Source organism: Ovis aries, chromosome 19, assembly GCF_016772045.2.
Source record: "Ovis aries strain OAR_USU_Benz2616 breed Rambouillet chromosome 19, ARS-UI_Ramb_v3.0, whole genome shotgun sequence".
Classification (NCBI taxonomy): Eukaryota; Metazoa; Chordata; class Mammalia; order Artiodactyla; family Bovidae; genus Ovis; species Ovis aries.
The window spans coordinates 13,259,845-13,273,206 of record NC_056072.1 but is presented as its reverse complement, the minus strand read 5'-3'; the positions used below and the strand labels follow the sequence as shown (position 1 = coordinate 13,273,206).

Here is a 13,362-nt window from a genome sequence, read left to right as displayed (position 1 = left end):
GTCTTCCCGACCCAGGAACTGAAGTGGGGTCTCCTGCATTGCAGGTGGATTCTTTGCTAACTAAACTATCAGGGAAGCCTGGAGAGAACACTCTGCCTTTAAAGAAGTCATGGAAATTGTGAGTTGAGATTAGATTAGAATTTTGTAGTCCAGTTGCATGATTAGCAACAATATGAGAATTTATGTAGTTTTTAAAAAGTAATCCAAGAGAGAGATCATGATGTGTGTGTGCACACGTGCATGAGTGTGTGCAAGGAATGCTCTGTGAAAGAAGTAGAGCTGGGATTGCACCTTGAGAAATACGGTGGTTTGGATGAGTGGGAGGATAACCCACAGTCTAGGCAGGGAAAACTGTGAACAGTGGTGCACTTTGGGATGGGAGCAGCCTTTCTGGTTGGGAATCAAGATGTGAGTGGCAGGTTGTAGCCTCACAGAAGCTTTGCAGTGTCAGATAAGGTAAGGAAATGTTGGACTCAGTTATCTCAAGGAACTGAAGGTTTGTTAAAGTAAAACACTTTGAGCTCTCCAGAATAAAAGTGATATTGATGTATGACTTTCTTAATACACTAGGAAAGTTTGCTCAATAAACTTGTTTTAGTTGTTTAGCTTCTTTTCATAGATGCCACCTTGGGTCCTCAAGAGAAAGAGTACCATATGCGCAGAAACACACACACACCGCAAGTCACAATAAAATAAGTCTCCTTTATTCTGTACTCAGTGAACAAGCTATAATCTGAGAGAATGTGGATTTTTACTTTGTAGCCATTGGACTTGCTAGAATCCCCTCCCACTTTGGAGTTAAATATCCCTGCAGCTTCCTTTCCCCGCTCAAAGTCAGGAACTATGGCTACTGCACAAAGGCCTACCATCTAGGAAAGTGATTGGTAAGCAAATCGGAGAAGAGGATGACCTGTGACAGCGTCAGGTGGACCTGTGGGAATGGTGGGTGAAATATACGCAGGGTGCTAATGATGGAAAGACGACCCTAAGCAAAAGCCTAGCAAAGGCAGAATGATCTGGAGCATGATAGCCTTGCTAGGAATAAACCTTTGACAAGGGCACACAGCAATGGGAAGGGGAGGCGACGAGGATGATACACACACGGGTGGTGATCTAATGACCAGAGCCCTGAGAGGGAATCCTACTTCAGGAATGGCCTGTAGTGTTCTGGTAGATGTTCTGTGTGCCTGTGCCCTTCAGGTTCTGCCTGCATGACAGAAGCTTTGCTGTGGCCACTGTCTTTGGGGGTGAAGGAGGATTTTCCCCCAGATACAATATTCTACTAAGCTAAGGGAGCTCAATGTTATTAATGGTTGTTAAGGAAATTCTTAGTTAAGGACCAATGAGAGGAAGCATAAAATGAGATATTTAATTGGACCAGATGCTTACTAGACACCTGCCAATTTCCAACCCTACTGGGAAGACTATGGCATTTTTGAAGGAGGGAAAATGCAAACTGAGCCCTGAGGTCAACTCTTCCACATTCATCTGTCATCTTCTCAACTTACTCTTCCTGTGGGACACTTGGAATAAGGAGGCTGACCTTGATGGCCCGTCTCTCCTCTGTTCCCCAATAGGTCAGCTAGTGGGTGGCAGGGTCTCTGGCAGAGGAATGTGCACTGAACAGTTGAGGGACTTCGCAAGAGGTGCTTTGACATAAGTCAGTATCTGAGAGGCACAGGACCTAGACATTGGACTTTAGCTGTGTTTCCCGAAGATGGACATTTTGCTTGCATTGTCTGGTGCCCCCCAAGCTGGTTACGGGCAGCTCTCAGGCTCTAGGAACCACTCTGTGAGGCTCACTCAGAGTCCACCATGTTGTCCAAGGCATGCTGGGACCGCCTCTGATTCCTGGACAACACACACAAGTATATGAGATATGTCAGACACAGCAAGGCCACTGCTGCAAAGAAGGCGAGGGTGCCCATGAAGGCAGATGGCTTGATGGGCAGGCGGATGAGCAGGCTTTCGGCTGGGATCTGGTTGGTCAGGCTAAGCATGTAGCCGAGAGACCAGGCTATGCTGCTGTTCCCCACCTGTGGAGTAGAGGAGATGGCTCAGTTCTCAGGGCTGGGCTTGAGGCACAGATTATATCCCCAGGACACACCATGGTCACCCCCCTGAGATACCCCCAGGAACTGTGGCCTAAGGAGGTCAATGGACTTGCCTACGTTCAAAAACTGCAGAGGCTGGGCTAGAACCCTGGTCATCATGACCACAAAGGCTTGAGTGCCCAACCTCCAACACCGCAGAGAATGAATCCTCACAGCCTCATCACAGCCAGAGTGAAGAGGGCACAGTTAACAGCAGTGGAAGTTTTTCGATCCCTGGGTACAGAAGAGTCTATAGCTAAAGAAACAGGTGATGCATGTTTTACCAAACCCAGGACCAGTTTCTAGGAAAAGAAGGTCAGTCTAAGTGGGAAGCAGACTGTGTCAGTTCCATCTGGTAGTTCCATCAATTTTTGTTTGCATGGTTTTAGGTCATTTTGGAAATATGTAAATGTTTCACATTTGTAATCTTCCATCCTCTCTCTCTCACTGCGGCGTCTTCTCTTGTTGCGGAGCACAGACTTGAAGGTGCACAGGCTTAGTAGTTGTGGTGCATGGACTTAGTGCTCCCTGGCCTGTGGAATCTTCCCAGACCAGGGATTGAACCCATGTCCCCTGCAGGGGCAGGTGGATTCTCGTCTACTGAGCCACCAAGGAAATCCCGCACATATTTTAGATATAAATCTTTGGCAAATCTCCTGAAGTCTTTTTATATCCTCACATTTGAATACTGATTTGACTGATACTAAATTCTTTATAAATAAAAGAAAGGAACTTGAAACCTAGAATTATGTACCCCCCCTCCCCAAATTGGTATTTAATGGAAAATCATAATGTGCCTTCCTGGTAATTAGATTAATTAGAAACAAAGCTTGGAGAGTACATGCCACCAGCAGTCCTTATCTGTCTCCAGACATCCTTATTTTTTTATGGCTGACTCAATTTTATCTATGTAAAACAGTCACAAGCCTAATACTGGATATTGCTTGCTTTAATCTAATTACTGCTGAAGCTCATATTGAACAGACTGACTCCAGACATACTTCAGGCTTTACATCTGCTATTCCTGAAATGAGAAAACCCTCCAAGAACCTGGGGAACAGAGTGCTGGATCAACACAACAGCAAGGCTGAGTCCTGAAAGCAAAGTACAGAGGCGCCTCGCCAGTCAGCTGTCATTTCAGCGTCAGACCATTCTGGACACTTGAAAGTGAACACAGTGACCTCAGACTCATTCCAAGATCAAATTCTTACTTAACACTGCTGACTTAATCCCTGTGCTCTAAAGAATAGATCTCCCTCTGACATCTGTGTAAAATGGAGATCAGTTAGTTACTATCCTCTTAACAAAATTATTGTATTTGAAGCTTCTTGTCAGGATAAAAAGCCTCAGTTCTTTAACATATTTATGGATGCACGCAACAGTATTTACCAAGAGCCTTCTATGTTCTCAGCCTTGTGTGAGTGCTAGGAATGTGAGGATGATCAAGCTAGTCCTGCCCCCACAGAGCTTACAGTCCACAGTTCTTGGCTTCCTCAGCTCACACAGAAGGTTTCTGATGACCACTTCCTCTAAATTCTCCATTATCTCTTATAAGCTCACCAGGGATCAAGCCGCACTGGCTCCCATTCAGCAAGTTTAAATCCCCAATTCCCACTTATCTCCTACATTTCTTTCACACACATACAAACAAACATCTATTTTTGAGAGGAAGAAGAGGAAAACAATTTGTGCTTTGACTTACTTCCTTTTTAAAATGTATTTGGGGCCAGTTCTCCTCGGTGAATTTGTATCCACTTACAAGCAAATGGTAGATATAGTGGGCTGAGAAGCAGTAGGAGCGTGCATACTGCTCATCAAACTGGGGCAGCAGCACTGGGAGCTGAAGGCAAGTTCAAAACAGGGAGGAGTCAGGTTTGAAAACGCGCATTTCAGAACAGCTTAGGTCAGCAGTCATATTTTAAAGAATCTTATCACCCAGAGAATTTAATCATTAAAATTACTATAAAATAATACAATGACCAAAAAATCTATGTTTTATGTTCATTTGTTTCATTTTTTAGACTCCACATATACGTGATAAAATACAGTATCTGTCTTCCTCCATCTGACTTATTTCACTAAGCATAATAGGTCCACTCATGTTGCTGCAAATGGCACAATTTCATTCTTCTTAATGGCTGAGTGATATTCCATTGTATGTATACACCACATCTCCTATATTTTAAAAAAATCCCTTTACAACATAACCAAGTGGTAAAGAACCCGCCTGCCAACGCAGGAGACATAACAGATGCAGGTTCGATCCCTGGGTTGGGAAGATCCCCTGGAGAAGGAAATGGCATCCCACTCCAGTATTCTTGCCTGGAGAATCCCATGGACAGAGGAGCCTGGTAGGCTACAGTTCATAGGGTCGCAAAGAGTTGGACTGAAGTGACTTAGCACGCATGCAATTTCATGGAAGAGCAATCTTAAGTTTATAGAGTGCTTGTTACATGCCAGACACTGTTATAAACATTGTGGCCATGAATAGAACATATAATCCACAACACAGCTGTGAAGTAGGGTTCCTTATTACTCCCATCTTACAGATGTGGTGAAGGAGAACAGCATAAAAGTCAAATTCAGAACATACATACACACACGTACACACACACACAGAGGCGCAAATGAAATCTACTCTGCTCTACTGCTTTGTACCAATATGGATCCTTTTTCTTTAAATACTGACCTGATTCCAATTCTTTGAGCAGAAATTCCAGGTGCTCAAGTTGAAGGTGTGCAGAGAAAAGCTACCTGAAAGGTTGAAAGCATTGGCTGTGTAGTAGAATCCTGCAAAAGCCTGTAAGGAAGTCGTACAGAAGGAAATCATTTCTCAGAATGCGATATAATGGAGGTTTCAGGGCAGGGAATAATAAAGTGGGAAACACCTCAGCAGAGGAAAAACAGGAAGGTGAGAAATAATCAGTAGGGGGAAAAGGAATCTCTGTTGTTTTGCTCTTACCACGAATGACCCTTTAACTCTTGGCTGATACACCCCATCAAAGGAACAAGCTTCGTGATCATGGCAAGCACTGAAGTTAAATAGGGAAGCCACCTTTTCTCTACACAGTGATGGGTCCCCAGTTCCTTCAAAAGTGATGATGTTGTTGGGATTATATCTTTCAGGTCTCAGGTCCTCTGTACACAGGCTGCCAAACACCTGTGCCTCAGTGAAGGTAGTGATGTAATTCTGAGGGTAACAAGGGTTGGTGAACGTGGTTTCAGTGGTATAATCCTATAGGTACAAGAGTAAGGTGTTAGCAATCACTCTTGTGGAGGTCCAAGTACTTTCCTTTTGCAAGTCCTCACTGTTGTTCCCCTCCAGTGCCAACAGAGAAATGGAAAAAGTGCATCCGGTGGAAGGGAAGTCCCAGGTTGTCTAGATAACTCTACTTGGGGAGGGGGGATTGTCACCCTGCACCAGGCACGATACCAGGCTCTGCTCCGGCACTTAGCACAGCTCCATGAAGCAGGGTTTATGAACTCCGTTTTGATGAGAAAGCAAGATATGTTTAGGTTAATTGAACATTTTGAAGAGCATGTTATCTATCCATCTAAAAATAACAATTAAAAAGGCACAAATAAATGTATTGTGAAAGTCAAGGCTCATTCCCACCCACTTTATCCACCCAGGTTCCCTCCCTGGAAGTAACCACTATTGCCAGTTACAGTGTATTCTGACAGATTCTGTGTATACTTCTTCTATGCATGTGCAATTACATTTTCTTTTCCCCTCTTTTTCTTTCTTTAAATTTTAAATCATAAATGGTAGTGCTCTATACACACTGTTCTGTCCCTTGCATTTCTTACTTAAGAATTTATCTTTGAGATTTTCCTTTCATTGTCCATGTAAGAGTGACCTCTTCTTTTTACACTAGCTTCTTTCATGCTGGCTACATAGAACTCCACTGTACAAATAAACTGTGCTTTATTTAGGGAATCCCATCTAGAGGAAAATTTAGCTGGTTTCCAATCACGTGCCATTACGAAACAATGATGTAATAAATACCCTGTTACATAGAAATCTTCGATCTGTTTGTAATTTATTTGGTATTAAGATGGTGGAAGGGATTTGATTTTTACTTTCTCCAGATGATTATCCAGTCTTCTATCTATGGTGAAGAATGTTCCCTTTATTTAATGCTAAATTCCAAAATGTGTTTGGTTCAATTTATGGGCTCTCTTTTCCAAGGAACTGGATTTGAACTCTGTGTAATTTTGAAGCTACTAAAGTGTATTTTATCCTCTACAGTAAAATCTTGGCCCAGAAAACACTTAGCTCAGCTCTCTTATTTTACTGCTGAGGAACGTGAGGTACACATCAAAATAATGTAATCTTTCAATGAAAGGATTCTGTGCAGAATCCTACAGAAGTCCAACACTCAGCTGATATGAGTGTCCTACAGAAAGATCTTACTATGACTGTGGAGGCAGCAAATGGGCCCCTTCTGCTTCAGTGGTGTGAAAAAATCTATGGTGTTCAAAAGTTGTTATGTCTAATTTGTAACATATTACGTCATGGTCACCCTATGGCTGAAATAATCACTGAAAGAAAAAAAAATCAAATCAACAACTAATCATTTAGTTTCCCCCTCCAAATCTGACTTAGACTTTTTTTAATAATGAAAATAAGTCATTTCTGGCCTGGCTTGGAGAAGAAGCAAAATAATATAAATTATTTTTTGGCCAGAAGAAGCTTGGTAAAGATTAATTCAGTTCTCTTTTTGGATCATGAATTATTTGTTACAGCATTCCTGAAATAAAACTTGCCAATGTGCCAAGTTACTTAGTCCCTCAACATTTAATAAATCTTCCCTGAATTTAGTCTTTGCAGGGCATTAGCATGAAAGGGTCATGCACTTTCCTTTGTAACTACATGACCAACGTAGTTTTTCTCGTTAAATAATGTATTTGGAATACTGCCCGTGCTTGTGCTCAGTCGCTCAGTCGTGTTCGCCCCTTTGCAACCCCCATGGACTGTAGCTGGCCTGGCTCCTCCACTCATGGGATTTCCCAGGCAAGAATACTGCAATGGGTTGTCATTTCCTCCTCCAGGGGATCTTCCCAACCCAGAGATCAAACCTGTGTCTCTTATGTCTCTTGCATTGGCAGGCGGGTTCTTTACCACTAGCACCGCTTGGCAAGCCCGTATATATACCGTATGAAGCCAAATTTGTAAATACACATATTCTTGCATTAAAAAAAAACTGGAATAAAATGCAATAATATATTGTTGATGGTAATTCCAAGTTTTTTTAAATTTATTATTTATATTCTTTATGTCTGTTTTCTTTTTTCCCTCCACTGAATATGTGTTACTTTAAAATCAGAAGAAAAAAATCTTACTTAACAAGGGAGAGAAAGTGAATGCATGTCCCTAATGTCTAACATGCTATCAGAGTGAGACTTGAGTCTTGGGGTCACTGGAGACCCCTTAATTAAGAAAATAATTTGCAAAGTATATATTGGTAGCTCAGATGGTAAAGAATCTGCCTGCAATGCATGAGACCTGAGTTCAATCCCTGGATCAGAAAGACCCCCTGGAGTAGGAAATGGCAACCTACTCCAATATACTTGCCTGGAGAATTCCATGGGCAGAGGAGTCTGGCAGGCTACAGTCCATGGGGGTTGCAAAGAGTTGGACACAACTGACTAACACTTTGACTTTTTCATATATCTAGGTGTCATACTCACCACACTCTGTAGCCATTTATATTTCAGTCCAGGAACTGAGACCTGGACTGGAAGCAATTACTCAGGCAGCGTTCATAATGCAATAAGCTTTGGGAAGCTTTAAGTTGGGGCTTGGCAACACATCTTTGGAACATGAAAGTATTGGCTAGGCAGGTCGGGACATGCATTTGTGGGTGATCCTCATCACACCAGGATCCTTCCCCACATATGAGTCAGAAGGCTCAGAGGGCAAAGCCACTCTCTCAGGCAGCCACATGTTATCAGACAAGTTGAAGATGCCCTCTGTCCCTGTGAGTTGACTATATACAGTGAGAGGCAGGGGTGTCCCACCTCCGCCCCCAGACCTGGGCTTACACCTTGAGACCTGCATTCTCAAGTTCAAATGAAACCTCACCCAGGTGGAATATTCACTTCTCTACTGTAGACTGTTGGATACATAGACAGTCATTCTTTAATAAATCCTGTAGGAGTGTGTGCACAGATATACATACACACGCCCTCATGGCCAGCCAAATTTAAGAGGTTAGCTTCTCAAACCTGGATTTACCCTGGGAAAAGGGTGATTTCCCCTGCTTCCCTTCTCCCATCTGAAGTTAAGAGGAGCCCTGCCCTCCCTGCCCTACCCTGCACCCCTTCTAGGGCCAGAGCTGGAGGAAGGGGCCTTAACTATTGCTAGAAATAAAAGGAGAGAGAAAAGAGGAGCCCAGTTAGAGAGGGTTGACTAAGCTCCCTGCAGGGTTTGGTTTGGCCTGGGCACTGAGTCTCCTGAGCCATGGAGAAGTAGCTCAGGGCTGCCTGCAGGGCCCCTGCTCTGTCTTTCCCAGGAGTGCCCAGCCCCTCCCCAAAATACATGTGGCATACATGTGTGCTGGGGCTCCAGCCTTTCCTGTGAGGCTGAAAGAGGAGTTTTGGGAAGAGGGCCAGACCTGGAGGGTGAATTCTCACAATCCACCCTGCATCAATACTCAGTAAATGCAGGGATCTGAAGATGTGAGTTCCAGTGATGACTCTTTGTAAACCAACCCAATTTTTCTACAGCTAGTAGCTGGGAAATACTGCTTCCTTCCTCATGACCAGAGTAAGCTGCTACTGATGCTGTGTCCACTACATTCAGAGGCTGACTCAGCCCCTGTGCCCTGCCCTGGGTCTCCTCGGATCTGTGGCCTCCGGTTGGCCTCATGCCCCTACAGGAGGTCAAGATTCCTTCCCTTCATTCTCCTTTCATCTTCATCTTCCCTTTTCAGCCATGGATGAGATGGGTGTCCCCTGACCACTGGAGTTTGGGGCCCACGGGCACATCCATGGTGCTAGTGCTCTCGCTGCCACAAACAGTACTCATGTCAACTTTATATTAGTGACAGCCTAACTGATGTCTGAAGTAGCCATCATACTCAGTTACCGTAAAAATTACTGATCAATGTGATGGAATTCGGTTGCTCTAAGATCCCACCATATAAAGTGCATTAAATCTGCCTAATACAGGCTCATCTAAAAGAAGCCTGAGCCTGGGGAGGTCCTCTACCCTCTCTGTTGTCAGCAAGTATTTCTCCTGTGACCAGGTTTATTATTTTGTCTGCACTCAGGGGAGTCTCTGCAATCTCCAGCTTCTTTAGCTACTAGTTTAAAGCAGTTTGTGTCCATAAAGGGATTCCAAGTCCTGAATCATTTATAAAACCTCTGGGGCTCTGGAATTACCCTGGACTTCTGACTCAGATACACTGGAAATGGTCAACGTATCAGAGAGAGAGAGAGAAAGAAAGTGCTTGGACCCCTACAAGTTAACAGGAAAATGCTGCTGTTTCCATCCACCTTCTAACTGGAATGGAAAGGACAGACCCCAGAAGGCAAGGCATCTTCCCCTCAGCCAAGACCCCCAAGGGAACACCTGTTGCTCCCTGGCTCAGGTACCTGAAGGAGGGTTGCCAGAAACCTCTTCTCAGCCTCGTTCCGCCCGTAGCACTGGAAGCTGTGTGTGTAGAGCGTGTATTCATAGCCATACAGGGTCACCTTCATGATGTCACTGGTGTTCAGCCCCACCTTCTCTTCTGCTGCGAAGGATATTTGGGTGGAGGCACCACCCAAATCCAGGGCACCTGTGGTCTCCTTTCCACTCGGATGCACCCACATATGCCATAGGCTCTTCTACACAGTTGGAAAAAGAAGCAAGAAAAAAGACCAAAGGTGCCATCTCTGATTGGCCAGCGTTCATCACCCAGGATCCATCTCTTATTGCTAAGAAGTATGACATGGGGTGCATTCAGGGCCAGACCTCTCCTTTGTTTCACGGGTGGTGAACTCAAATGCTTTCAGGGACTGGACAGGCAACATGAATGAGTGAGTAGATTAGGTGTGCACAACAGGGAATGGTGAGGACTGTGGCCATCTGGGGAATGCACGAGAGATAGACTCTGTTCCAGTTGGTTGCTGGCATGCAGGAATGTGAGTCTGCTGTGACTGGCTCTTCCAACTGTTAGGGAGTGAGGGAGTCCAGAAGAAGCTAGAATCATGGATTTCTATGTGAATTTTCCAAAATATTAACTAAATTAATTAACTTCTAAAAATATATTCAAGGGAGAAGAAAACAGGTCTTGGGCTGGACATGGTAGGCATCCTCAGTTTACACCCTCTGTGACACAGTGATTATTTTTCTGCGTCAGCTTTCCTCTGCCCCAAAGGAGCAGGGAGTGTGGAAAGCGGAGTGTGAGGAGACCTGAGGACACAGAGTGAGTGGGAAGAAGGCTGCCTGAGGGCTCTGTAAATTCCTGACGGCTACAGGACTTCTTGGGAGGGTCATTCTCTAGTTGTATTTCAAAAGACTCATGGCCTACTGCAAGATTTAGATCCTCCCTCCCCCCTCACCTTTCTTGTTGGTTGGTAAAATGATATTCCCCCTCCCCCATGCATTTGTCTTATTTAGGATCCAATGCTTTGTCGCAGCTATACATGTCTTTTCTTGTATCACGGCTGTTTCCCTAAAGAAATGATGCAGGACAGATGGCCCTGTCAGCATGCACCTCTGCTTAAGCTACCAACCCCAGGGGACAGAATAAACAGCGAGATTAAAAACCATGCATTTGTTTTCACACACCTGCAGGAAATTTCCCATTAAATAGTTGGCTGTAATCCATCCATATATCCCTTCCTCTTGCCCAGAAATGATTTGAGCATCCCTAAAATCAAAGGGCTGAGACTCGAAGTAGTTTTCAATGCTCTCAAGGATTTCATTAGCTGCTGTTTCGTTTTGCAACCTATGCAAGGCACAGAACACAAAAGGCTGAGTGCCCAGACAACAGTCTTAAAATAACCTCCCCACTCCCGCAGGCAGGGACCGTTTTCCAGATGTAGGTAAGACACAGGAACCCCCCTCTGCAAATTGAAGCTTCCCAGGCAACCATGAAGTCAGCCTGCACTGGTTACCTGTCAAACTGCCAAGCAGGGAAATAGCTACCAGTAAAAATATCACTTGTTCTCTCCTCCCTTACCTGTTCCTATTCTGCTGTCTAGCAACCAGCTGAAGGGCCTCCTACTCAATCACTGTTGCTCTGTCTCAGATCAGCAGAGGAAAGGAGATTAGTGAAGGCATAGGAGTAGCGTAAGTATTCGCTTGGGGCACTATACAAAGAAACCCTCATCAGGCCAGAAGGATGGGGAGCTTAGGAGGGAGGTGGAAAGGAAGAGGGGTTTTTCGCTGTCCCTGCTTTGCTCTTTGGGAGGGCTTTGGCATGAGGGGATATGATGGCCATCATGGCTGCCCCTGAATTGAAATCCTTTAGTGTGCTGACCCACGGAGGAGTGGTGACATAGCATTCATGTCACCCATGACATAGTGTATTTGTATCATTCATCTGTGCCATTTTATGGAAGAAGGCTCACTTGGGACACTCTTTTCCCTTTCATCAGTGGGTTAAAGAAAGTCGGGGTACACTGGCTTACTCTTGGCTGAAGAAGAAAGAGCAGTGCCGCAAGCTGAAGTTCATTCCAGTTCAGTAGCAATTTATCACCGCTTGGAAAATAATGAATAATTTTCCTAGTTTTATTAGTTCCCATCCCAGGGACTCAAATTATTGTTTTTTCTATATTTGACTTTTCTAGCAAGTAAAATATCAACTAGTTCCTCAGAAGAAATGGATCACCATCAGGAAGTTGTGAAAGAGTTCACAAAGAAGCGTCAGTTCAAGCGTAACATTCACCTTCTCGCTAAGTGGCAAACTTTCTATTCCATGTTTTTTTTTTTTTTTCATGGCTATAAATTACAGAGCCTTTGAATGATTTCTCACTGAGATGACTGGGAGAAAAAAGCAACCAAGACAAAGTTGACAAAGTTGAGTTCTTTGCTTCCATTAGAAAGAAAAGACAGAAGGAAGGGATTTTTATATCATTTCAATTTCAGGTAAACACAGTAATCTTGAAAACATACTGCAGAATCCAAGAGTAAGGAAAGAAACCTGACTTCCTTCCACATTCTACTTGGTCAACCAGGACATAGGAATAGAAAAAAAATGAGAGAAAAACTACAAGAAAAAGGCTCAATCCAACTGAAAGTGCTTCATGATCTTTTTGATTATCATCTGAAAGTGACTCTGTTTGTTCCTTTGAAGTTTCTGCATGTGGTGAAGAAAATACATGTAATTTTGCATTCCTAGGATCATAGACAAAGTGACTTTGCAACCAAATGAGTGTCATCTTTTGGGGAGAAAGCCTTATTTTCAAAGTTTAGGGCAGCATCTGCCCTTTAATTTCAGTAGTTTTAAGTTTGATGGGTTTTTTAAAAACTGTTTTTCTTTTATTTCAAGGTCAAGGAAATATTTTCATGGAGAAAAAAAAATGAGAAAGGACATTCAAAAACAATACAATGGGGCTAAAAGTCATGGCTGAAAATTTAGAAGGAACAGCTTAATTGAATGAAAGGAGATGTTTACTTTTTATAGTAACTCCAAAGGCTTTGGGGCGAGGAGCAGAATTCCCATTATTTGAAAGTAGATATTTTGGTGACATTTTGTATGTGGATAGAAACTAAATAGCTTAGTAGTATAGTGGCTTACATTTAGTGGAACTAAATGCACGGGTATTAAAATTGTTATTTAGTCGCTCAGTTGTGTTCAACTCTTTTATGATCCAATGGACTGTAGCCTGCCATGCTCCTCTGTCCATGGAGTTTCCCAGGCAGGAGTACTGGAGGGGGTTGCTATGCCCTTCTCCAGGGGACCTCCCCAGATCAGGGATCAAACCTGGGTCTCCTGCACTGGCAGGCCGATTCTTTACCACTGAGCCACCAGGGAAATCCTTGGTGGTCAAAAACAGTTTCTACTTTTCAAGAAAACTAGAGGTACATCCCATGACTAGATTTCATGTTACTTTCCTTTTTTTTCAGAGTTCTGAATAAAATCACCATGGGGAAGGGAATCAAATATGGAAGTGTTTCTTTCTGAGTATTAAAACTAAAAGTTTCCCAACTTTTAAAGCCTAAATTTATGGCAGAATATGGGATTCTTTCCCAGAAATACAGTTATATTCTTGGAAAGATTCAACACATTCCTGGCTGTGTTGGTCCAATGGGCTCCTCTGTGCCATTCCA

The 13,362-nt window shown here is 43.6% G+C and overlaps 1 protein-coding gene and 1 long non-coding RNA gene across 5 annotated transcripts in view; one reads left to right on the top strand and one right to left on the bottom strand.

Annotated features, from left to right (window-relative positions):
* Positions 1–682: 682 nt before the first annotated feature.
* ENTPD3 (ectonucleoside triphosphate diphosphohydrolase 3) overlaps positions 683–13,362 on the bottom strand; it is a 33,428-nt gene continuing 20,748 nt past the window's right edge. For 3 of the 4 annotated variants that reach the window (XM_012099408.4, XM_004018241.4, XM_042236532.2), the window contains 6 exons: positions 10,876–11,035; positions 9,696–9,929; positions 5,056–5,328; positions 4,783–4,893; positions 3,796–3,933; positions 683–2,036 (listed from right to left, as the gene is read on the bottom strand). In XM_012099408.4, coding sequence (XP_011954798.1) covers positions 1,800–2,036; positions 3,796–3,933; positions 4,783–4,893; positions 5,056–5,328; positions 9,696–9,929; positions 10,876–11,035 — 1,153 coding nt within the window. In that variant the 3' untranslated portion in view covers positions 683–1,799. The remainder of the gene's footprint in view (positions 2,037–3,795; positions 3,934–4,782; positions 4,894–5,055; positions 5,329–9,695; positions 9,930–10,875; positions 11,036–13,362) is intronic. The other variant, XM_060402794.1, reaches the window with a different exon arrangement.
* LOC114109391 (uncharacterized) lies at positions 11,317–12,879 on the top strand. The gene is made up of 2 exons (XR_003586042.3): positions 11,317–11,379; positions 11,880–12,879. It is a non-coding gene; the product is annotated as an uncharacterized LOC114109391 (long non-coding RNA).